The following is a 26,765-nucleotide window of genomic DNA, read 5'->3' as shown; positions in this document are numbered from 1 at the left end:
TGATTTCTCTTCATTGATAAATATGTGGTTTTTGTCCTTATTTTTGTTAAAGTGGTGTATGATATTGATTGATTTCCTTATGTCGAACCATCCTTGCATCACTGGGATGCAACCCACTTGGTCATGATATATAATATTTCTAATGTGTTGTTGAATTTAGTTTGCTAATATTTTGTTAAGAATTTTTGCATTTTGAGCAAAAGCCTTACATATTTTGCTGGCTCTACATTTGGTGCAAAAATATTGATTTCTGTCTAATGGTCCTGATCAATAGTAATGTCCATCTTTGTCTCTGAGTACTTTGTTAAGGTTGCATGCAATTTGGTCTGATATAAGTTTGGCTGTCCCAGATTTTTTGTTTTCCAGTAGCTTGTATAATTCTTTTTGATCCCTTTATTCTGAGCCTGTGTCTATCTTGAACTTGTGTGTTTCCTATAGGTAGTAGATATCTGAGTTTTATTTCCTGATCCAACCCATGACTCTATGACTTTTGATGGGAGAGTTTAATCTATTGAAACTTAAGGAAATTAAATGACGGAGAGGGCTGTTGTTGTTGTTGTTGTTGTTACAATTGGGAATCTAGCAAAAAAAAGTTTGTGTGCATTTATTTCATCCCTAGATAATGTCATATTGTGCCAACTTAAATAAAGGCAATTTATGTTACTTTTTGAAAAACGATGGATCATTTGAACATGCAACAGTTTAATGATTATTTTTTAATTCTGTTACCATGGAAGAAAAATCATTGTCCCATTTTGGAAAGACCTAGATAATTTTAAACCTCGAATATCTAGTGTCATTTCTTTTTTTTTTTCTTATTTATCTTCTATTCTGTTATTGTGATGACAGGTTGCAGTGCTCTTACACTTGATAATAGCCTGTTAGAGCAATGACACTGGAAATAATCCCAAATTGTATAGACCCTATAATTCTACTTGGGTATGTGGGGGGTGTCAGGGGTTAATTAAACTCATGACCTGTGACCTCAGCCATTGGCTTCTATGGAAAATGAATTTTGCTACTGAACTGCTTCTTAAGTTTACTAAAATGCTTGTTCTTTCTCCTCACATATTGCCTACTTTATTTTATGAAACTTTTAAGCTTTTTATCATTTTGTTTTTTGTTCTTAGGTCATGTTTTCTTTTTTCTTCTCATGTGCATGATATAGAGAGCCAGTTCCAATTTCTTTTCTGAAAACCCAACCTTCTCAACTTTAAGACCTTTAACAATAAAAGTTTAATGAAAACCATTTAGTTACTCATCCCCATTTATTAACCCCCATACAGTAATTACATAATTCTTTCTGTTACAAGTAAGTAACTTGTGCTCTGAATGATTAAACAATTTGTCACTATGAGAAAGCTAGTATATAAATCCAGGCATTACTTTTCTTTATAAACCTGTTTATCCCTTTCTACTTTATAAAATTCCCAAGTGAAAAATAATAAATTATTATCTAACTATATTTCAGACCCTGTAAATACAAGAAACTTATATTCAATATTTTCTCATGCTATAAGCCCCATTTTACTCCATGCTGTGAGCCCCTCACCACAACCGGTTATATTTTGTTATTTATACATTTTATCATGCAAACTAATTATGTTATTTATTTCTTTTCTGAGACAATTCAACACACATCTGGAGTAGTTATACTAGTTCTACAGAAAATCCTTTATTATCTATGCACGTCCTCAGTGGGAATTTTGTAATCTACTAAATCAATTAATAAATGCATGAATATTTAATATACTTTAAGATGTCAAAAGGCAATCTATACAATAATAATTTTAATATCTGAAATTTAGATTCATCTTTTATTACTTGTTAAGTTTCTACTAACCAGTGATGGGGTAAGTTAAGGAAAGATTCTGATAATAAATATCCTCCTCTGTTAAGATGAAAAAAAAAGTAGACGATGAAGTTTCATGACATACAAACAAAAACAAGGCTCAAATCCCCTTTCCATTATTCCAGACAGAATGTATGGAGAAAACTGTATTTACTGAAATTTTCCTAGATGGGAGAAAACAGTTGCTTAACCACATTGTTGGAGGACTGTCTCTAAGGTCTTATTTCTGACACTCTTTAGGAATCTAAGTACTGAAGTCCCACCAGTGCCCCTCTCTTCTAAATCCTGAGAAGATCCAGGGAGATTAATTGACTTGCTGCTTTTTGCTTTGGATGAAGCTATGATGATGTATTTGGATACAATAGTGATATGATAACTACGAAGCTCTGTAAGGGCCTCCACACACTTATTGTAGGTTATCAGAAGTTCACCATCTCCAGAGAATAGGATATGATCCCTCAGTGATGGAGCCAGTCTGATTTCTTCTAGAAAGGCCCTATGAGAAGGAGGCATGTAGTCCCTCATTCTTTGCAGAAACTCAGCTGAAAGAAACAATTCAGAGCAGTATCATAACTGTACATGTTAACATAAGGACTACACACATAAATTTACCCCCAAATTTTTTCTCAGAAAATTTATAATCTACATTGTGATTTTTTTTATTTGTAGATGTCACTCAAATAAGCATTTCTGGTGACTGATAAGAGATACCAAAGGAAAAATAATAAAGTGCATATCAAATAAATTACTTATGGCTAGATCTCTTAGTATTCTATAAATATCACATGACAAATATGTAAAAATTATTTTTCTGTACACTCTAAAAGATATTACAAATTTTAACAGCAACCCTCAAACTGATTAACTGATGAGTTGTGGGTTGTTTTTCTTTGAAGAGAAATACTGCTCCCTCTTGGTGCCTGTGAAGACTAGAGACTTTCTCAATAATAACTCAGCCAACCGGGTCAGTAGTCTTGTGCTATTGAGGAAGGATGTATTTCTGCTTGGGTCCTTGGGTTCCATAAATCATTAGGGTCCCACTTAGTGATGCTAAGAGTTTCCAAAGGTTATATTTGGCAATGCTCAGGAGCCTATCTGGTGTCAGAGAACAAGGGATTAATGCATGCAAGGTATAAACTCTAACCTCTCTGTTTGCCTAACCCACAAATTATGTTTTCTCATAACTAATGTTTTGAATAGAGAAATGAAGAGAAATGTCATAAAGTTCATAAAAGCAAAATGATATAACATGATTGACTATTTTTAGTAAGTCACCTGAAGTCAAGTTGTCTTTAAAATCAAATTAATAGATATTTATAACAAGTAGATAAATTATAGAAATCCATATACCCAATCTTATAATCAACTGCTAACCTCATTGACTAAAAATGTCTATGAAACATTGTTTTATATAATTAACTTTTGTTGATGAGAATGTACCACAAGACACCAAGTTTCTCATTTTCTAGTCAAATGTAATCCAACTTTTATAGTGGTAGTGTGTGAGGGGGCGCGTGGTGGGCAATCCTCCCAAGTAAAGTTCAAGGGACTCTAGAACAACACCGAAAGTTACCTATTCCAACAGTGCTCAGGCATAGATTAAAATCTACAGAGCAACTTTGGCAGTGCTGGAGATTGAATGTGAGGTCCGCAGCCCTCAGACACAGCCCTAGGGCCAACACTTCAGATCCGTGAAGTATCTTTGTGAACACTTGGTACCATGTCCACAGACAAGAAAATTTAAAATTTAAAATTTAAAATTTTAAAGTTAAATATTTAAAATTAAAAACTCTTTCTTTTTAAATAGAACTAACTCCTTTTAAGGAGAATAGCATTAGTGGGTGGCTTATATTATCAGCTATATGCAGACTTACTGAGATAATACAGTGGACTCTGAAATCTTTGTTTCAGAAAAAGGATTAACTGCCCAAAGATCTAAACAAAATTAAAACAGACAGTTGAAAATATAATTAGTGTTTTAAGATTGAGAAACAAAACTCAATTTCCTGTTGAGATCTTATTGTTTTACTTGGGGCAACAACATATGACACAGAGCTTGTATTTTATCTGAAGAAGTTAAAGCTAATATTTTAAGCTACACTTTCCTTATCAATTGGTTAAAATGTCTTGGTTTTTAAAAAATGCTGAGAAAAAGAAAAAGAAAATTTTGTAAATGGTTGACTTACCACTTTCTTTGTCATGGCATATGCCTAAGAATTCATCAAATGCATGAAGCACTGTGCTCTGAGCTGCACTCCCACCAGAGTATTCCAGAGGCTCTTTGGAAACTCCTTCATATATCAGCCCTAAAGGCATGGCTGGGTTATCTTTCCAGCTAAGCAAAGAGAAGGGGAGATATATACATATGCATATATATATATATATATATAAACAATATAAACAAGAAAACAAACATTTTAATTATGGGTTTTTAGGTTATAGTCTAGATAACTTCTTAGGTGTTGTATATAAAGTTCATTTAGGCCTTACCATGTTATATAATATAGACTGTATTTTTCTTTATTTAAAGTATTTCCTCAGAGTCAAAGATGCAGTTCCAATGGTAGAACACATACTCAGCAAGTGTGAGTCTACAGATTACAAATTTGAGCCCCCAAACATGTCCCTTACAATAAAGCACCACCAAGTGGAACACCATCTAGGTAGCCCTGATGCCCCCATCCCTACCATCCCTAGCATCTCAAAACCCACACACCACACTGCCTGTCTAAACATAATCCTACATCACTGTAAACATTAATGGGAATTGTCTGGGGCCCATAGCATTGCTGACCTCTAGACACTATATATTTTTAAAAGAAGAAAATGTTATTTTGACAAGGATACTTGGCATAGATCCTAAGACATGCTAATTAGCAAAAATTAGTTATAAAAATTACACAGGTACTGATAAACCAGGTGTTCTGATAATGTCTACTCCTTTTTATAATACAAATTTTGATGACCTGTAACTTTATTGTATAGTTTCAAACACACATACATACAAAAGCACACTCACACATACAGAGGGCCATCTTAAATCTTTTCTGAAACAGTTGCAATTGGAAAAGTTGGGTGGGATGGAGGGAGATTTGGGACTTTGGTGGCGGGAATGTTGCACTGGTGAAGAGGGGTGATCTTTATAGGACTGAAACCTTATCACAATCATTTATGTAATCAAGATATCCAAATAAAGAGAAAAAAAATAAATTTTCTAAAAAAAAAAAGTTGGTATATTAAATGATCAGTCATAATTAGTATTAATTTGGTAGGAATACCTTTAAAAATTGTGTTGGAAGGCTAGAGAGATAATACAGAGGGGAAGATTGTATACGGCCAACCTAGGTTTGATCTCAAGTATTCCATATATTCTCCCTTGAATGTCCAAAAGTAATTCCTGAGTGCAGACTCGGATATTGCCTCTAATTTTCACTAGATGTGACCCCCAAATAGCAACAACAATAATATTGTATTGAAACAGCAAAAAAGTATATTTGATCCTATAGATTATGAAAAACTAGAGTCAGATTATTTGAATGTTTGAAAGTGAGTCATGTTCTTAATTATATTCTGGCTAAGTTGATTGGGTTGAGAATATAGCTCACAAGCAGAGTATTTGCCTTGCAAACAGCTCTGGGTTTGATCCTCAACAATGAAAAAAAAAAAAACAGAGTAAGATAATTTTTCTACACTTTAATATACCCTCTCCTTTTCTTTCCCAAGTTTCCTTAACTTAATTCATTATTTTACTTCTAAGTCCCATTCATTTTGCCTTATTTTCTCTCTTGAAATTTCAATAGGAACATCCTAAATTTACATGGGTAAGTTCATAATAAGACAGAAACCATAGCATCCCCAAAATTTACATTTATACTTTCAGTGCTTTACAGACAATAGAAAATGTTTATTTTCAAATTATGCATTTGATCTATTTTGCATTTTACTCATAATAAAATTAAACTTTAAATGGGATAATGTTGCCAAGGACATTGTTTGAAAATGTGTATGTTGGGGCTGGGCAGAAAAAAAAGAAAATGCGTATGTTATAACTCAAATTTCAAATTCTAAAAAAAAAATTTGGCCACATCCAACAATGCACAGGGCTTACTTCTGACTCTTGCTCTGCATTCTGGAATTACTTCTGGCAGTGCTCACAGCAACACATGGGATGCTGGGGATCAACCCTAGGTCATCCATGTAAAAGGCAAAAAACATCCTGCCTGCTTTGATATTACTCTGACATTCAAAATCATAATTTATATTTTTTAAATATGCCCACCAAAGAACTTGGGTTTCTATTTTATATAAGATACAGATTTACCTAAGATATATCTTTCTTTATCGCCAAGACCAGAGTACCTTCCCTATTGTTAATTATTTACAAACATATAAATGTTTTAATCTTCTTCCTAATTTTCATAATGGTTTTAATTAAGAGAAAGAAGACACACATACTATATTCATGTAAAAGTGTGGAAGGGGTATTTTCTTCACTAGCCATAATTTTAGTGTGTTTCACGTAAGAAACCCTGTAAATAAGTGGGTTGTTTTCAGTTGGTAATGTTTTTGGTATGGCTATTCTGTGGTTCTCTGTGAATAAGTAGCAGAGTTGCCTTTGCAGTTAGAGTTATATCATTCCAAAGAGATAAAAACAGAAATAAAGACATGGATTAAGTAAGACATAAAGTAAGAACTACAATTATGACTTAAAGGTTCTGTAGCTCTTAGGAGAGAGGGCTATAAATTACACACATATGGAATTTAATCTTGCTTTTGTTTTTTGTTTGTTTGTTTTTTGAGCACACCTGGCGACACGCAGGGGTTACTTCTGGCTATGTGCTCAGAAATTGCTCCTGGCTGGGAGGACCATATTGGGGGACCATATTGGATGCTGGGGATCCAACCCATGTCCATCCTTGATTAGCCCCATACAGGCAAAAGGCCTAAGGCTGTGCCATCACTCACTTTGGCCCCAGAATTTAATCTTGACTTGATATTTATTGGAATTTAATCTTGACTGACATTTATTAATAGTGATCACTAGATTAAATATATACCCTGTGTCTTAGTTTTCTCATTTGAGAAATATTAGTGTGTACCCAATTGAGCTACTGTCAGAATTAATTAAAATAATTTCCTCAATGCCTGACCATATAAACATTTAGTAAATATTAGACACCATCATATTTCAGAGTACATAGAAAACCTACTCTATCATTTTTATATATATGCTTTAAAAATCCTTCTGAGTCTTAGCTATTCTAACTTTTAATTAAATTTCCTAAAAGTCTTGGGAGAATCAAATGTGCTATATAGAGGATTTATGGTTTTTATTGTACTAACAATTCAAAACATAATTTTATAATACATATAAGTAACATTTTATGGCAAAAATATTAAAGGCTTGACTACTATTGGGTGATAAATGGAATAAGTACCCTTCAGGATAGTGATTATTTTATAGTAGTTACTTAGTTTAAGTGTATGTGATATAGTTTGAGGGCCAATATCAAATGGAGACTTATGCAAGTCATATATAAAACAGATCACTGTGAATTTACTTTAATAAAAACAAGTTACTGTCATTTAATAATAAATATTTAAAATAGGTAGTTTAATCTTATCAGATGACTAATAAAGAACAATTATATTTATTTTGTCCTTTAAGGATTCTGTAGAATTTTTAAAAAGTCTCAAAATTCACATTTCAAGAACTGTTCATAATATTATGATCAATGTCTACTAAATGATATATGGAAAAGTAGAAAGAGCATTGCAAATACAATTAGAGTCAATAGAAGCTAATTTTAAACAGGAAGCTATCCTAGGTTACAAATGAGTTTAATTTAATTTTATGAGATATAAGATATTCAAAGCAGGGAGTTTTCTATGTCAAGTTGTAGATGAGTTTAGAGAAATCCAAAGCACTACAGGAACTGAAAATAAAACTGATGAATTATACAATACTATATGTCAAGGCAGCCTGAGAAGCTGAGAGTAGATCCTCCTAAAAGCTAGCAAGGAAATAAGCTTTAGTTCGAAATCACATCTAACTGGATAAGTAAATGAGCTTGGAAGCAAATTTTTTCTACTCTCCAGTAAAAGCCTCTTCTATAAATTCTCTGACTTTGGCCTTTGGATATCTAAGCAGAGATTCAAATAGACCTAGATTGAAATTGTAATCTACAGAAATATTAAATGATGAAGACATGTTATTTCAAATTACTAAGTTTGTAGTAGTTTATCTTGCAACTTTAAAAGACTAACATAAACTTAGAGACAAAGTGTTATATGGAAAGATTTTCCCAGATTATGGACCCCAATGATAGTACAGCAGGTTAGGCTCTTGTCTTCAATGCTGCTGACCCCAGTTTCATTCCATATCATCTTTGAAAAGACACATTTCTTCTGCCTACTTCTATTGAAGCATGATTTTATATATCTATTTGTTTTGTTTTGTTTTTTTCCCCTGCTAAGCGCTGAGAAATTGCCCCTGGCTTGGAGGTACCACATGGAATGCTGGGGGAATTGAACCGAGGTCCTTCTTTGGCTAGCACTTGCAAGGCAGACACCTTACCTCTAGCACCACCTCGCCGGCCCCTGATTCCAAGTATTGTACTATTGTACTGAGTGCTGCAATGAATAGTTGTTAATATGGCTTCAGGGCTTTAGAATTCATAAGTATCAAAAATATTAGCCTGTAATTTCTTTATCTTATATCTAATATTCTTATCAAGGGAATTTTGCACTGGTAAAATAAATTTGAGAGTGATCTCTGTTCTTTCCTTTTTTGGAGACGCTTAATTTTGTGTCATTTATATTATGTTATTTTAATTGTTTAATACTTTTTTCATATAAATCTTTTTTCTGGGGGGGGACACACCAGTTGATGCTCGGGGGTTACTCCTGGCTAAGCGCTCAGAAATTGCCCCTGGCTTGGGGGGACCATATGGGACGCTGGCAGATCGAACCGCGATCCTTCCTTGGCTAGCGCTTGCAAGGCAGACACCTTACCTCTAGCGCCACCTCACTGCCCCGTTGTTTTGTTTTCTTAATGGTGCTTAGGACTTACTCTTGGCTTTGTGCTCATTGGTCACTCCTGAAGGAGCTTGAGATCACATGATATATAAAGTGCCTTTCTGTATGTTCTTCTCTTCCTTGTCATCAGATAAACAAATAAATACAGGTTGGTAATATTAAGTCTTAAACATAAATTTTCTAAAGTAAATATTGAATGCCATTTATTATGCAGATGGTACCCTCCACTTACTGTTTTAAACAAAACTAAGCAAAACAAAACAAAAGTTACAATACTTTTGTTCTCCTGTTCTTTTAGTCAAGACTAGATCTTGGTAATTACTTTGCCAGAAGATTTATATATTCATATACATATATGTATAAATGTGTTTAATAATATATGTACATGTATATATATATGATTTGTATATACATCTTATTGTAGGAAGAATTTATATATATATATATCTTATCATAGACAGTGCATATATATTATTTTATTAAGCTTTTATCTATTCTTACCACCACAAAGTCAGATAGTTAGAAAATATTAGGAGCATCATGCTGAAAGAGGGTTGAACTATACATACCCTGAGAGAAAGCACCGAATTACTGCATAAAAGATGTCTGAATCCACATAATCTGGAGGAAATAAAAATGTGAACTTTACTACAAGCAAAACAGTGATAGTTTATATATTAGTGAGTTCTGCTGATCTTCTGGGTTCCTCACTTCTATCTAATCTTCACAGATATCTGGAATGAAGCGGCACAGAATCATGCATTATTTTCTTCTGTACTCTCAATCATTGGGACTGACATTTAAAATGTTCAAAATACTTTTTTGGTATATTTTACTCTACTTTCCTGTATTTAATAAAAAATATAAAGGACATTTATTTATTTATTAAACTTTATTGAAACCATTGTGAATTACAAGTCTTTCACAGTTGTATTTCAGGCATATAATGACAGTGAATTAGGGCCATTCCCACCACCAGTGTTGACCTCCCTCTACCATAGTTCCCAGTAAGCATCTCACACCTCCACCCAATGCCCCTACACTGCTATTATAACAGATCCATTTTGTATTTGTTATAGTTTGGGTCTCTTGATTCTATTGTCATTGACTTTGGCTTGGATATTTAGATCTGACCTTTTTATTTTTTTATTTTTCAGTCAATGTTCCTGAGACTAATTGGGCCCTTGGTCCTATCCACATTTTTTTATTTTATCAATTTGTATGAAGACATAGAAATATGAGGCAGAACAAAATGATTTAAGTTCTAAGGTTATATGAAAAACTCAGGAGTCCCTATCTAGAAGATATAAATAAAATTAAAAGAAAAGAAAAAAAGGAAAGGGAGGAAGATACATAAGATTTCCCCATTTTAGTGTGCCTATGCAAAAAGGAACAATAGGTATCTTTTTTAAAGTACTGTTTTAATTAAATATGATGTTCTGAGAATGTGGGAAGTAGAAAGCAGAAAAGTAGAGAATCATCTCTTTGAGCTTTTACAGAACAGAAATAATGTCTTCAATGTTCTGTTTTAACTTGTCTAAGAATTTCCACCACAAGTCAGTTAAAGATTCTTTTAGTTCCATGTTTAACTGTATTCAGTTTTATATCATTTGGCAACTTTTAATTCTAAATCTACCCTTGTAATAATTGATTCCTGATTATTAATTAATTGAATTAATATAATTTGATTATTAAATATTCCTGACTAATATTAATAACTGATTTATTTACTTGAATATAAGGCAGCATTCCCTCACATTGGCATTGCAGTTATTTTCATGATAGTTAGGAGGTGGTTCTCTTTTTTTCACACAATAGTATTCTTGTGAATTATTTTAGTGTATTTTTGTATCAAAACTCCTAAGTTCATCTTAGGATTTCTTTCTTACATGTATATTTTATCATTTTTGAAAGAAAAACATCCCAATTTTGTAAGGACCAAAATGATGATATCTTTATATCATTATATTTACTTTCAATATATACACATATAGTTTATTTTCTCCATCTTTTTCTATTTTATCTTAGTGTCCCATGGGTTCAATGAACTTGTCTTCTTCCTCAGACCTCAGAATACTGTTCCATGATCACAAAACTGTATTTTTTACATGTAATTACCAATTGCAATACTGGTTACAATGAATTTATCACCTTAAATGTGACAACTGGACCAAAACAATTTGATCAACCTTCCCTATATTTCCTATTCACTTTGAAAACTCAAAACACATCTTGATGAAATTATCCAAATCATTATATTTACCACAGTTGCCATAATTTTTAAGCAGCTGTGCAATCACACATAGTTTCCTTGAAATCCTTTTCTGTCTCTACTCATATTAATTCTTACTAATCAGGTTATTTTTCTTGATATCTCCTACTTGTCTTTATTTTGCTCTCACTAATTCAGTTCCTAAACCAATCTTCATTTAGTACAATTGGTAGGTCTTAAACATTTATGTTTATTTAGATAAAATCATAGAATAAGAATCACTTAGAAGATAATTAAGTAGTAGTTTTTTAATAAAGAATCTATTTTAAACAGAATAAATAGCACATATATAGTTTAACAAGATTTGGCACTCATTATAGTTAAAACTAAATAAAATAAGGGATAAAGTGAATGTTTCTCAATAAAGATAAAGTGGCCTACCAAAAAAAACACAACAAAAATAAATGCTCAATGATAAAAACTAAAAATTTTCCCTAAAAATAAGGCAAAAGTCAAGTTTACCCACTTTCATCACTATTATTCAATACATTAGTGGAAATCTTAATCATAGAAACTAGACAAAAAAGAGATATTATGTTATATTATATAGTAAAATATGATAAATATTTTCAGATTGCATAAACTATATTTAGGAAACACTAAAAGTTTTATAAAAATAACTACTAGAAATAATGTGTGTACAGTAACATTCTAGGTTATAAAATTACCTTGCAGAAATGCAATTTTTGTTTCTTGTTTTTTATTGTTTTTGTCATTTTTGGGCCACACAAATTGGCACTCAGGGGATACTTCTTGTTCTGTGCTCAGAAATTATTCCTGGCAGGCTTGGGAGATCATACGGGATGCTAAGGGTCAAATATGGATTCATTATGAGAAAGGCAATATGCCCTACCCATTGGGCAACTGATTCAACCCTGCATTAGCTCTTTTAATAAAATATATTATAGTTGGGCATTAGTTATCTCCTCTCCTATCTTGTTCCAGTAAATATATTTTTTCCAGAAATCCCTCTTTCCTATTTATAAAGCCACAATTCAGCAAATCAATAAATGTAAATACTTAGTTGTTTAAAATATTGCAACTTCCTTCCACACCTGTAATTACAGGCCATATACATGTTTTATATGCTTCTATTGGAGGAGATTTAAGAGCTTCCCAGATATTGCAGATGGAAAGTAATCATTAAAATGGAATGTCACATCCATTATAGTTTATTCTGACACAGAAAAGGGTCTCTGTGAAGTATAAACCTGAGTTCATTTTTTTTTTAGAATAAAAAAATATTACAATGAAAGGGATATCAGAGAGTCTAAAGGTAAACTTATCACAGTTCTTCCCCAATGTAACCTAACTTCTGGATGGAACAATTACAAATAATATGGATCATGCTTCTCCATCTTCTCCTAATCTTTATGCAGTGCATTAATGTGAAAATAAATATGTATTTACTCAGAAGAAAAATTGCTTTAATCAATGTAAAGGATAAAGGCATCAGAATATCCGGGCCAACTGAGCTTATTTTCCATTATGATGAGCAGTAATTGAACTTTAAAGAAATTAGAAAAAAAGTAACTGTCTTGCAGAAATTGTCCAACTTGTAGGCCCTCTTTCTCCAAAGCTTTCAAAATTCTCCTACCATGCATTTGTCCTAAAGCTCTGGTCATGTCCTGAATGGAGAGTCTAAGTTCCTGAAGGGCTTGAAGCAGTGAGACTCGGTTTTGTTGCAAGATGGAATTCACTGCCCGAACAAGTGCCTGAGGAAGAGATTCACTGGGCTAATTAACCAGTATTCACTTGAAGTTTAATGTATAGAGTAACCGCAGAATGTGGGGTATTCAGAAGAAGGTTTCTCTCTAAAACTGTTTTACAGGACTCTACTAGGAACATTCATGAATTATATTTTCCATGAAGTCATCTAAGGACCAGAATCTTTAGCAATTCCTCTTACATAAATTCCTTTTTGAGGTTTTCTTATAATTAAATTCCCCCTAAGTTTTTATTTCAGAATTATATAAATAGGTCATCTCTCTCTTCTCTCTCTTCTCTCTCTCTCTCTCTCTCTCTCTCTCTCTCTCTCTTTCTGCCTGCTAAATTTATATACAAAAGTCAAGTAGCAACTTCAGCAGTCTTTTCTCTGAGGAATTTTGTCCACACCTTATTTCTGGTTTAGATATATAGGCATAATTTTATGAGATCATGGAATATTTTTGCTTTTAGACATGCTGATTATTCTTTCTTTATTATAATGAGATCTTGTGGGAAAAGGCAATTTCTTGCTTACCTTAGCATTAAAATGCTCAAAGCCATGCTTTCATGTCGAGTGAACAAATAATCAATTTCATATTTAAAAGGAGTTGAAAGGGAGATATCTCTATAGCTTAGAACTCAGATTTGGTTTTCTTAGATATAAATTGAGCAATATATGAACAGTGCTCATCTATGTAGATCGACTTACTGCAGAAAACTGAACTATGCGGTAAATAAAGCTTATACTATTTGCCATGTAGAAAATAACAAGTTCAGTGAGTAAAATAATACCTTAATCCCAGGTACAGCTGCTTTCTCCACCAAAAGAGTCACCAGTATAAAACCACGTAGGCTTTTATCCCCAGGAAATAAAAAAATGGTGTCCAAGTTCCTTGAGATAGAGAGTACCATATAGTTAGAAAAGTTTGAGACAGACTGAAACTCCATTTTTCCCCCATGGAATAGGTTAAGAGGGAATAAACTGTTTATTTTTTACAGACCCAGCTTTCGTTCTTGAAGCCATTTCTGTTCTACAGCTAGTGATCCCAAGCAATAGAAAATTCCATAGTCCTTTTTCATAGTTATAAAATTGAATAATGAAGCAAAATAATTTACCTAATTTCATACAGAAAAAGAACAATGTTAGTATGGTATTGATAATTATTCGACTTTTTGTGTGTGTGCTAATTGTAATAGAATAGAGAGCACTAGAAAATATAGAGATGATTTATATGATGCATATCTAATCCAAAAAGACCTAAGATCTTGAGTACTTAGTAATTTCTGCTACTAAAATTCTAAGTACTGGAGGAAACAAACACAAAGAAAATTTGTTCATACTGAAGCAGAGTTAGGTAAGTGCCATAGAATGTTGTCTTTACACTTCCATCATTCATCTTCTGAGCTTCAAGGTTCACATTGAACTAGTGATTGGGCTTTAAAATATACAACATCAATACACGCAACATCAATTTGAGGCTAATGTTCTTTTTTTTTTCTTTTTTGGTTTTTGGGCCACACTCAGTGACACTCAGGAATTATTCCTGTTTATGCGTTCAGAAATCGCTTCTGGCTCAGGGGATCATATGGGACGCTAGGCATCAAACCCAGTTCTGTCCTGGGTCGGCTGCGTGCAAGGCAAATGCCCTAAGGCCTATTGCTTGGTTCCAGTCTAAAATTATTCTAAAAGAAAGAAGATCCCCTTGGTTCAGGCTAGATTTATGCATTATCTCTGGTCAATGATGTTAAAAAAAATTCTGTTGTATTTGGAGAATGATCACTTTCAAGCTGATGAGATTTTATGGAAGTTATGGCAAGACCAGAAAATTTAGAGTCTCTCTAATAATTATCTTGCAAATAATAATAGATAATTACATAATTTTGTTTATAATTTTAATTTTCCTATATTGCACTTGGGTTATATAAAGTTATAATTTTCTATATAATTTATATTATATAGAAATATAGAATAACTTATACTATATAGAAAATTATAATGCAGGAGATAAATTCCCTACAGTAACTCCTCCAGGGCTTCATATATGCAAGATCAAAACTAACCTGGTTACTACTGAATTCTACTTTAAAGTCCTGGAGTAATTGTTAATATTACAAGTATTGTTACATAGTTAACATACTATACTGTACACAACTCAGATTTGCATATTTTTGATTCCTTCAGCTTTTTTTTTTTTTGGTTTTTGGGCCACACCCGGTAACGCTCAGGGGTTACTCCTGGCTATGCGCTCAGAAGTCGCTCCTGGCTTGGGGGACCATATGGGACGCCGGGGGATCGAACCGCGGTCCGTCTCCTAGGCTAGCGCAGGTAAGGCAGGCACCTTACCTCCAGCGCCACCGCCCGGCCCCGATTCCTTCAGCTTTTAAAGTTACCATAGTATCTAACTGGTTGAAAAGCTTTTGTGAACATACCTGATTTCCATAGGTCTGTTCAAATATTCGGTATTCATGAATGCAAATGGAAAAAAAATAAAAGAATAAATCAGTTTGTGAACCAGATATATCTCATGGGTATAGATATACAACACATTTGTTTTTTTTTTTTTTTTTTTTGGTTTTTGGGCCACACCCTGTGACGCTCAGGGGTTACTCCTGGCTATGAGCTCAGAAGTTGCTCCTGGCTTCTTGGGGGACCATATGGGACGCCGGGGGATCGAACCGCGGTCCGTCCTAGGCTAGCGCAGGCAAGGCAGGCACCTTACCTCCAGCGCCACCGCCCGGCCCCCATACAACACATTTGTGTAAGAACATGTGCACACAAAAACACATATAGATTCATGTAACTTATAGGTCAAAGATGTGACTTGACAATTGACCAGATTGAGAGTGAAATAATGTCTCAAACACAGCCTGTGATCATCAAAATAAATTACCTTGTTATCTAAATATTTATATGCTTAAAACAAACCCAATTATTCACAACTATTTTACACTCACTTTTTAGCACCTATCTTATCAATTACTATCCTTCACCAAGATTTCTTCCTAACTTTTAAAACTTTTATTGATGTACATTTCTTGAAACCATAAAGGATTTGTATTTTTGTGTCACTCTGATTTTTGTCATGTATTTTTCATATTGTTATTTATGCATTTGGGTTGTACTTTGTTCCCATATGACCATGTCATTTCATTCATGGGTACCTATCTGAAGAATATAAAAATATTCATTTGAAAGGACATATGTGCAACCATATTCATAGCAGCTTTATATTAGCCATCATCATGGAACAACACAGTGCCCAATAATTCATGAAGGACAAATAGTGTAACAAATATATTTTTTCAAAATACTTAAAGCTATGTAAAAGATATCATTTTGTAGCTTTATGCAACTCAGATATAACCTGGGCCCATGCTAAATTGATTGATTAAGGGAAATGATTAATAGATAAACATCAGATGGTTTTGCTCATGTGTATATTAAAAATTCCTGTGAATTGTCAGTTTCCAGAGGAAAAAAAATTTGAGATATCATCAATAGAATTGTTAATGGAGAAGACTGGGTGAAAGACCTGAGAATAAGGTTAAAGAAATCTAGTCACTGATCTTGTGTATTGTAGCAGCAATACAAGTAAAAACCAGTAACATCAATATGTACAAACTATGATATTTCAATAAGAACTTATTTTGAGAATAATTCAATAAGAATCTGAATAAATTTCATAGAATTATGTTTGTTAATATGCCATTTATATCTTTCTGAGTCATAATCTCAATAGTTTTGAGAAAAATTATTGCCAACATTTGTGTTACTAATTGAAACCAGTTAGTTAAACTTTATAATATTTATAGAAAAAAAAAAAAAAACCTCAGCACTCTGAGATCCTTAGAGACATGACATGGCACTAATTTTCAGGAAAGCATTAAATTAGTCTGAAGAACAAAATTGCTTGTTAATATTTTCTTTTTGGTTTAGGCAACACACCTAATGATTCTCAGGGTTTACATCAGGTTTTGTGGTCAGTCCCAATTTGAATTCGGCTTGCCTGCCACCTGCAAGTTAAGTGCCTTTACTCCTGTAATATATGTCCAGTCCACTTTTGTTTCACTTTCTAAAGCAAATTCCTATCATCTCTTTTAACACTTTTGTGATTACTAATTCCTCATCTTGAGAAGTTATTTCTCACATTTAATTTGTCAATTTAACTGGTTTAAAATGTCGCAGAATTACTACCATTTTATTCTACACCAAAATAACATAATAAAAACAATTATGGAATAAATAGTATTACTCAAACTTTCAATACAACATGCCTAAAACCAATATTTAATTGACTAATTATAGAATTGACTTAGAATCATTATAAATTATAATAAACAACCATTTGCTGAAGTCACTTGTGTGTTTTGGGGGGGCACACCCTGGGCTTATTCCTATTTCTGTGCTCAGGGCTCACTCCTGGTGGTGTTCAATGCAGCCCAGGTTTAACATGGAAAAGACAAGTACTCTAACCATTGTACTACTACGGCCCGACAAATTCTTTTGCCTTAACTTTACTAGAAGGAAATAGTAAAGGGGCAATGGGGAGATTAGTGAAGTGTGTTTATGCAGGAGTTTGAGAGTCAGATCATAAATGATCAGATCTGATATGGAATATAATGACCTATACATCCGGATATCATCCACTTTTTATCTTGTCTTTTTTTTGTAAGCTGTTTAATAAGGATTGTTGGTGGAACTGTCCCTCAGTTTAATGCCTATGATTGAACTATGTCATGGAAATTGCTGGTCTTGTTCCTATTGCCTCTAGATGGGCCGATAACGCTTCATGGCATTGATCCTTGTTTGCATAGACACATTAAAATGGGAAAACACTATACATACAGATAAGTTCTTATCTAATAAATCTCAGTACAATGTACCTTACACCCTGAACATTGATATAATGACCTGGCACAGGCCTCAGAAGAATGGGCATCCTCCATTCACGCCGGAACCAGGCAAGCTATCTACGAAACATCCAAGGTCTTTTATAGCAACAGCTGGAAGCAGTCCTCTACCAGGAAAGACACTACCAAGGGTCTGACATCGACCTCCTAAAAAGAGACTTCCGTTTACACTGAGAAGACGTGACAACAACAATGACCTGCTCTACAGGACATGATTCTCTCTAGTGCCCCTTAAGTGTGAGGTGAAACGAGAGGATACTCTGCACCATCCTGACTGCAATATGGGATATGCAGACTCCAGGACCTTTAATACAGAAGCATGATACCAACAACAGAGACTATGTGAGGAATGAAGGTGTATTGCCACTACAGACAATGACTTGAATTGGACAAACTAGTTTGCCTGGAGCCTAGAGTCAGTCCTGTGCCAGGAAACTTCAGGGGTAGGGTCTCCTTGTATTTAGACCATAATTTTTCTTTCCATGTCCCTTATGTTTTGGTGGGCCTATGCAAACAAATGCCACTTTAATACCATTTTTTACTATGTTCCCTTGACTCCAATCCTTAAGAAAAACAACCCACTAAAACTTTTGAGGTTAACTTAAACTAGTAAGCATGTGCATGGAACTAGATAAATGTACTTTGCCCTCAATGTTTAAGGAGTTACATAAGTCTAATCTCTTTGGATTATATTGTGTGCTGCTAAGAAATAGTATGTAATACAACTGGGGATTTGAGGGACAAATTAATTGTATTGTACATGGAAAAAAAAAGATTGGCTTGAGGAGAAACTTCTAGAAACTTGAATTATTATGTATATTAAGGTTCATCTCATCTTTGGAAGCATGAAGCAGGCAATAGGTATGAACATTTTCAATCACAAATAGCTAAAAACATATAAAAAAAAAAAGCATGAGATTATCTTGTTGGGCAAGGATACGTCAAAAAATTTCCCCTCATGAGATATTTCAAACAACAAAGAATTTTTTTTCTTACACATACCCTTCAGGGTCCCTTAGAGTCCAGTTTGATAACACCAAATCAGAGTGGACCAGGATAGGAGGGAGTCCCAATCTCTTGGAGACTTCAACAAAGGGAAGAGCAAGATTCTGTGGTAGAACCTTTCAGATAAATGCAAATAATAAGAATATTACATAAAGAATGTAGCAAAGAAGCAATTATAATTTTTAATCCAGTAATTCAGTGCTAGAAAAAATATTGTGGGGAGAAAACCAGCATTAACCGAGATATGTAAAAATATGATTCACTTAGGTTTCTATTCACAAGCAAGTGTATAAAAACTTAAATTTTATAAATATTCAGAAAATTATAACATTAGAAGCACACCTACACATAAAGTATAAGATAATCTTTCCAAATTAATTTAATATTCAAATAGGTATCAAATGTTTAACATTTAAATATGACTGTGAGACTTAGTTAATGAAAAGTACAAAAAATGACTAAGTAAAAACTATAAATCATATCTGAAACAAATAGAAATAAATTATAGATTAATAGGAAATTTTATTGTACTTAATGGAAGAATCAATATAGTTTAAATGGCCATTTTACACAAAGAATTATACAGATATAAAATTTAAGCTATCATTAAAATTATATGTCAAAAATTTGTCTTTGGGGGCTAGAGTGATAGCACAGAGGGTAGGGCAATTGCTTTGCCCGTGGCCGACCTGGGTTTGATATCTGGCATCCCATATAATCCCCTGCCAGGTATGATTCCTGAGTGCAGAGAGCCAGATACAGAGCTCAGAGTCTGAGCACTGCCAGATACGGTCCAAAATTAAAATAAATAAATAAAAGATTTGATTTTAAATGGAGCTTTTCAAATAAGAAGGTTCAGAAATATGTAATATGAAAATTCTGCTTAAGATTTCTTGAAGTAAGAAAAAAATAAGGTGTTTTATTTAAATGCTATTTACCTTTTTTTTTTTTGGGGGGGGGCCACACCCGGTGACGCTCAGGGGTTACTCCTGGCTATGCGCTCAGAAGTCGCTCCTGGCTTGGGGGACCATATGGGACGCCGGGGGATCGAACCGCGGTCCGTCTCCTAGGCTAGCGCAGGTAAGGCAGGCACCTTACCTCGAGCGCCACCGCCCGGCCCCATCCTTTTACAAATAATACCCCTATACATAATAAGATATGATATATTTTTCAGTAAACAGTGCAATGACAAGTAGATACCTTAATTCCAGATAAAGTGACCTTCTACTTTGTTCCTTACCTTTTTGGGCTGTGTCTCCCCTTCCTGCCAGACATATCCCATAGTAATAAAGCTCAGCACCAAGTGAGCAAGGCGGTGTTCCCGGTAACCCTTGAGGAGCTGGCAATCTAGAAGGGGCATCTATTCAAAATAATTTCCAGGATTATTAGTTGAAGGCTGGGAATGGACATAGGAGTTCAAAACATCGTACACCCCATTTTTTTTTTTTGCAGATCTTAATTCACAAAAATAGCAGTGATGTTCCAGAATAAATGTTGAAGTAGGATGTAATCTTTCCCCCAAAAGGTCTCAGATTTACCCTTGTTGTATTTTTCTGGTCTCAATCTCTGAAGTGACAGCTGGGTTAGGGTTTAACAATAATTAACACATAAGACTGAGAGCTTAATGTGGTAAATTTGTAGTCCTGTATTATTCAAACATTCTTGTTTACTTGAGAACTCTGACCCATTTAATCCCAATAACAATTCTGGTTTATGTTAATTACTTTCTTGGTTTTACTCTTACTGCAAGCTCAATAGAGCTAAGCATTTGATCAAATAAGTTGGCCAATTTCTCTGCCTTTTTGTTATCAGGAAGTTTAAATAGACATTAGTATGAACTGACTAGAAAGGGAGAGAAATACGAAATGTTAAAGAAACATCCTACCAAGAGTAGGAATGTATACTTTGAAACATGCATTTGCTATTAATTTTTTATTTAAACAGCATTCAAAATAATATAATTAGGTTCACTAGCATATTTTAAATAAATTGAGTGACTTGCAAATTATCCAAATCTCCACATTACTGGAATTTATTATTTTTACAGTCGTATCTCTGTTTTGTTATGATAAAAAATATCTTTTTCTTAAGCTTACTTTTTTTATAGTGACACTGATGTGGCAGTGGGTTTTGTAGGAAGTAGCCAATAAGTAACTATTTTAGGAACTAGAGCTCTCCTTTTTGTTTTTGTTTGTTTGTTTTTTCGGGCCACACCCATTGAATGCACAGGGGTTACTCCTGGCTAAGCACTCAGAAATTGCCCCTGGCTTGGGGGGACCATATGGGACGCCCAGGAAACGAACCGTGGTCCTTCCTTGGCTAGCGCTTGCAAGGCAGACACCTTACCTCTAGCGCCACCTCACCGGTCCCAGGAACTAGAGCTCTCCAATAGAACAATGTGCCTGTAGTGAGTAAGAGAAAGCTAGGCAGAACCAACCTTTTGGGTTGTATGTGGAATCAGAACATCAGTGAAACTCAAGATTTCTAGTTACCTTCTCAGATTGTTTTTACTACTTTACTCGTTCGATTCTTACATTATTGTTAAACTGCAATTGAGGAAAGGGGTTAAAAACTGCATCTGTTCAAGAATTACTATGGCATTTATTTACACATAAATGATATAATTAAATTAGAAGAATAATTTTCTCAAAGTTAACAGATGACATAAATAAATAATGTATACATTTTACTGATATTTGGAATTCTTAAACTTTTAAGTGAAGTGAAGGTGATAATTACTATACTAATAAAATTATCATGAAAATGTCCGATTTGGAATCATTTATTAAAGTTATTTTTGGTAAAAAAATTTCTATTCTATTATAGTTTTAACTTAATTTGTTCTTATTAGTAGTAAAAGTCAGCATAATTAATATGGCAATTATTTACTTAAAGTTTCTATCTATAGTCATCTTAGTTCATGTTTATTATACATTTTTACTTATTTTCCTTGTTGATTTCCAGGCTTTTATATATTCAAGATGCAAAATACTCTTCTAAGTTATTGGCATGACACATATTCTTTCATTTTAGGACTTGATTTTTTTCACTTTTTTATGGCATATTTTCATGAATAAAACTTGTATTCAATGAATTTACCATGAAATTTCACACTTCTACATTGAGAATATGTGTAATTCAAATAAGTGACTATATGCAGCTGCAAAACTAATAGTATTATATTTTATAAAGTATGAGTTGCTTGGAATTTTGTAGATGATCACGTTGTAGAGGAATCATTTACATATACCTCTCTCAACCCTATTGTTTTATTATCAGATGGTGTTATTACATGTCTTTCCATGTTTTTGATTTCATATTTTCCTTCGTCTTATGAGTCTGATCAGATTCAGAGTTCACCAAAATATAATGAGAACTTTTTCAACTTGATTCTAAAGTGAACTTTCCAAATTTTTTAAACCATTATAAATAGACTTAATTTTTGTGGGTGCACTATCCAAGAGAAGTGTCAGAGTTAATTTCATTGCTGACATCATCTGTTTCTATAATCCTCTTTGACTGAGATATTACTGACTACTGAGTGCATGGAACTTATATATAGTATAACATTCCTGCCAAAGTAAAAGGGATTTTCTTATTGCATTTAAAATATGAGAAACACAAATTCAACAAGCTGTTAAACGAGTTGCTGACTTTTTAGTCAAAGAAAGTCTGAGGAATGTTTTTGCATAGTTTAAACTGAGGAGAACACAGTTCTTTGTGTTCACAGGCTGAAACTTAATTTGCCTTCCTAGATTTCTCTGCTACTCTCAGGTAAGAGACTGAAACTCTAATATATTTGATTTTATTTGGCTGACATGTGGTATGAGAACTAGAGAGATTTATTTGTGACTTTAATATAATTTGCTTAACATAGCAACAAAATCGTTAAAGCTATCATTCTATCATTGGGACTTTTCCTTGTATGTAGTACTTACATATTTACTTATTTAAAATTTCATTTTAATATTTACATAGACTTTTTAATGAGTGATTTTAGGTATAATGAAAATTGATCCTGTTATTTAGTTTGCCATTTTCATGTACTAGGTAGATAATCATTTTGTGTCTATTACAGTGTTTATAAATAGGCTTATACCCTGAAAGCATTAAGAAAACTTAAAAATCAGTTTATAATTGTAAACACTAAATATATCTAAGTCAGTAATAAAATTTTAAATTGATAATAATTTTTCCATCTCTGAAATCACTTTATTTCAGAAGTGAAAGTGAAAGATGACAATGAAATATAAATATACACCAAATAATTTTGTGGAACAGGAAATTTTTTTAAAGATGTTCAAAAGTCATCTAGTCCACACTATCATCCTATAAGATTATAATTTCTTTTATTGCATAAATAGGATGCAGAACTGTAGAAGTTGAGAGATATGGCTGATAAGTGATATAAGCAAGATTCAAACTTGTGTCTTTGAAAATAATTTGTTAATTTCTTATTATAATTTTAGATGTTTCCTTCAGTGTGATATCAATACTTTAGGTTCAAAATATGTTGCTATTCTTATCAGACTCGAAAATTTTGCTCATCTGATCTCATTTATGGCATTTACCATTTTGTACACTGTTTTTGTCATGTCTATGGTATACTCAGATTTTATAACTCAGAAATGTGTTTTATTCAGCAATTGTACACAAACAACATGGTAAATCATATTAAGATAATTAGTTGTGGAATACTAACCTTATGACAGAGTGAAATACCTAAGTATTTTCATTATTCTTCTAAAATAGAGCTTATCTGTGAGCTTACCTACAGTTAAGACTGTAAATATCTCAGAAATAAAATCTTGAATTATTAATGTCCCACGAACTGTTTTGTGAAAGCTCTAAACATTTTTAGAAAATTTGCCTTATATTAAATACAAGCCATTGGGTTCTTCAGAAAAGTTATAGCATTTGTTAAATTAGTGGCAATAGTTTGTATGCTGAGACAAATGGTATAGAAATGAAAGTAGAATAACGAGAAGGAATTCAGTAGAATAATAAAAAAGTGAAGTACCTTGTTTACTTGCGCTTGAAGCTGTCGACTCTCAATCAGGTTAGGAAGTATACTGATAATTTCCATCCAAGGTTTAAAATGATCTGGAAGTTTTTTCTATACCCAAAATAGAAATATTTCAGGATATTTAGTTCTTTTTAAGAAATAGCTTTAGATGGTAGTCACTTTTAATTTTTAGCCTCAAAGCAGAAGTTAGATTAAATCAGCACAACAAATATCAAGAATTCACTATATTCTGGATCCCTGAAAATACCACAGAAATACTAATGTTTAAAATACAAACATTATACTTCAGGCAGGAATTTGTGTTTAACAAAAAATAAATCACATCTGAAAAGCAATCTTTCAAAATAAAAATAATGAGTAATAGTTTGCACAAGATCCTTTCCATGTGGAATTTTTAAGTAATTGTATCTAACAAATTTGTTCCTATTTGTTTCAATAATATATTTCAAAAAATCTTGCTTATTATCATTTGTCTTTTCAGAAATGCATATTGACCAGAAGGAGGCTATTCTGTGGACATATGGAACTGATTAACAAAATAGATCAATGATACAAAATATTTGGTGTAAGGAGATAGTGCTCCATATCATTAATGTCCATTAACAAAAATTTCAGCAGTATGGTAAGGTTAAATAAAAAAAATGCATGATACTTGGGTAGAGTTGGGAGTAAGTCATGTTAGAGAATACTAAGAACCCTAAGGGTTTGTGCCTGCCAGAGAGACATGCTGGGGGCTGAGAAATAAACCTTTGACATTGATGAACAGTTGTAAGTGGGGTGAAATGAGTGGTGTTAGAGTATTTTATACCTGAAACTCAAAAGGAAATATATTTGTAGTTTTGTAATATATGGCGATTCAATAAAAAATAAATTAAAATTAGAGGCTGTAAAATACTTGAAAAACTTAAGTATTTAAATAGTTTAAAAGGGGTTGGAGCAATGGCACTAGAGGTAAGGCATCTGTCTGACTTGCAAGCGCTAGCTTGGGACAGACCTCAGTTAGATCCCCCAGCATCCCATATGGTGCCCCAGGCCAGGAGCGATTTCTGAGCACAAAGCTAGGAGAATGGGTAAAATATTTTATATTTTTTCTATGAAGACAAGAAACTCAATTGATAATAAAATTAATGCAATTTACTTGTCTATTAATTTTAATAGGTCTTATTTATCAATTGATGTACAGTTTACAGTATTGAAATGTAGAACATAGGTTCAGGTAATGCATTGACATTATATCTTTACAACTTTACAAACATACAAATATATATTTGGTCATACACTTAACTTTAGATGAATGAGTCTCAAACACCAATGGCAATTTGTTCTTTGGTTGGGGCATCAGTAGCCTTTTTTAAAATTTTTTTTCTAAAATTGATTAAATATACTCAATGTCCATATTTTTATTTCATTTTATTTATTTATTTATTTATTTTTGGTTTTTGGGTCACACCTGGCAGCAGTCAGGGATTACTCCAGGCTCTATGCTCAGAAATCACTCCTGGCAAGCTCACGGGACCATATGGGATATTGGGATTCGAACCAATGACCTTCTGCATGCAAGGCAAATGCTTTACCTCCATGCTATCTCTCTGACCCCTATTTTATTTTTTAATGTTCTTATTTATTTATTTTGGTTTTTGGGGCCACACCCATTTGATGCTCAGGGGTTACTCCTGGCTAAGCTCTCAGAAATTGCCCTTGGCTTGGGGGACCATATGGGACGCCGGGGGGTCGAACTTTGATCCTTTCCTTGGCTAGCGCTTGCAAGGCAGACACCTTACCTCTAGTGCCACCTCACTGGCCCCTAATGTTCTTATTTTAATAAAAAATAACAAACTCTGGTTTTAAATAGTGATAAGCTTCCCTTCTTTAGTAAACTACAGTTAGGAAAGTTAATAAAATAAAATACTAAGTAAAAATAAATGAAAATATAAGCCAATTACCTGATGTCATATTTACTAAATGATTTAATAAAATATTACCCCATAATAAATTACAAAAAAAGGTTTTGTTATAATAAAATATTCCAAAATAAAATGAAAGCACTTTGTTTAAATTTGTATTTTGGTTTTAGGGCCATGCCAGGCATTTGGTTTCTCAGAATTTATTCTCACCTATGTCCTCATTGACCTTGTGATACTCAGGAGAACTTATAGGTGAAACCTGGGTGACCTGCATCTGAGACAAACTGCTAACTCTCTAAGATATGTAGTTTGAAACATAACATAACTATGCTATGAAATGGGATAAAATATTCCATTTCAAATTGGCCATGATTTAAAAATATAGGTTAAATTATCTAATTCAGTAAATAAAAGTCAGAACAGGATACTATTTATTTCTAATCTGAGAAATGAAACTGGCCTCTCCTAGATTCAAACCAAAGATTATCAAAATTTCAGGAGAGTTCACCTATAACTAACATATAACCTTTACAAAAACTTTACTTTGATGATCACAGCCTGTCCATGAAGTATTATCCTCACATAAAGAAAAAAGAAGTCCACAGATCCAATAAGAATTTAGCAAATTGGGGCCAGCGAGGTGGCACTAGAGGTAAGGTGCCTGCCTTGGAAGCACTAGCCAAGGAAGGACCGTGGTTCGATTCCCCGGCATCCCATATGGTCCCCCCAAGCCTGGGGCAATTTCTGAGCACTTAGCCAGGAGTAACCCCTGAGCATCAAATGGGTGTTGCCCGAAAACCAAAAAAAAAAAAAAGAATTTAGCAAATTAATTTCTTAAACCTTATTTTCCATTTATATTAAAGCCCAATTAAACAAAAAACAATTCAACATCTTAAAAACTTATTCTTATCAGATTCAAAGATGAATTCTTACCAGAGGATTTGGGAGAAGAAATCCATACTCTTCAGAAATGTGAAATCTTTCTAAAGATAATGATAGTGCTGTCTTTACATTTTGATTTTGAGGTTCCATAACTGTGTTTGAAATATC

The 26,765-nt window shown here is 33.2% G+C and overlaps 1 protein-coding gene across 1 annotated transcript; it reads right to left on the bottom strand.

Moving 5' to 3' along the window:
* Window positions 1-1,990: 1,990 nt before the first annotated feature.
* IDO2 (indoleamine 2,3-dioxygenase 2) lies at window positions 1,991-26,765 on the bottom strand. The gene is made up of 10 exons (XM_049771917.1): window positions 26,649-26,765; window positions 23,806-23,901; window positions 20,026-20,145; window positions 18,783-18,901; window positions 15,300-15,314; window positions 13,662-13,761; window positions 12,760-12,877; window positions 9,460-9,511; window positions 4,039-4,187; window positions 1,991-2,394 (listed from the first exon to the last, which is right to left on the bottom strand). The coding sequence occupies exons 1-10, from the start codon at window positions 26,745-26,747 to the stop codon at window positions 2,039-2,041; spliced, it is 1,224 nt and encodes a 407-aa protein (XP_049627874.1). The 5' UTR covers window positions 26,748-26,765; the 3' UTR covers window positions 1,991-2,038.

Source organism: Suncus etruscus, chromosome 4, assembly GCF_024139225.1.
Source record: "Suncus etruscus isolate mSunEtr1 chromosome 4, mSunEtr1.pri.cur, whole genome shotgun sequence".
Lineage (NCBI taxonomy): Eukaryota > Metazoa > Chordata > Mammalia > Eulipotyphla > Soricidae > Suncus > Suncus etruscus.
The sequence above is the reverse complement of the archived record's forward strand: the minus strand, read 5'-3'. Positions and strand labels throughout refer to the sequence as shown.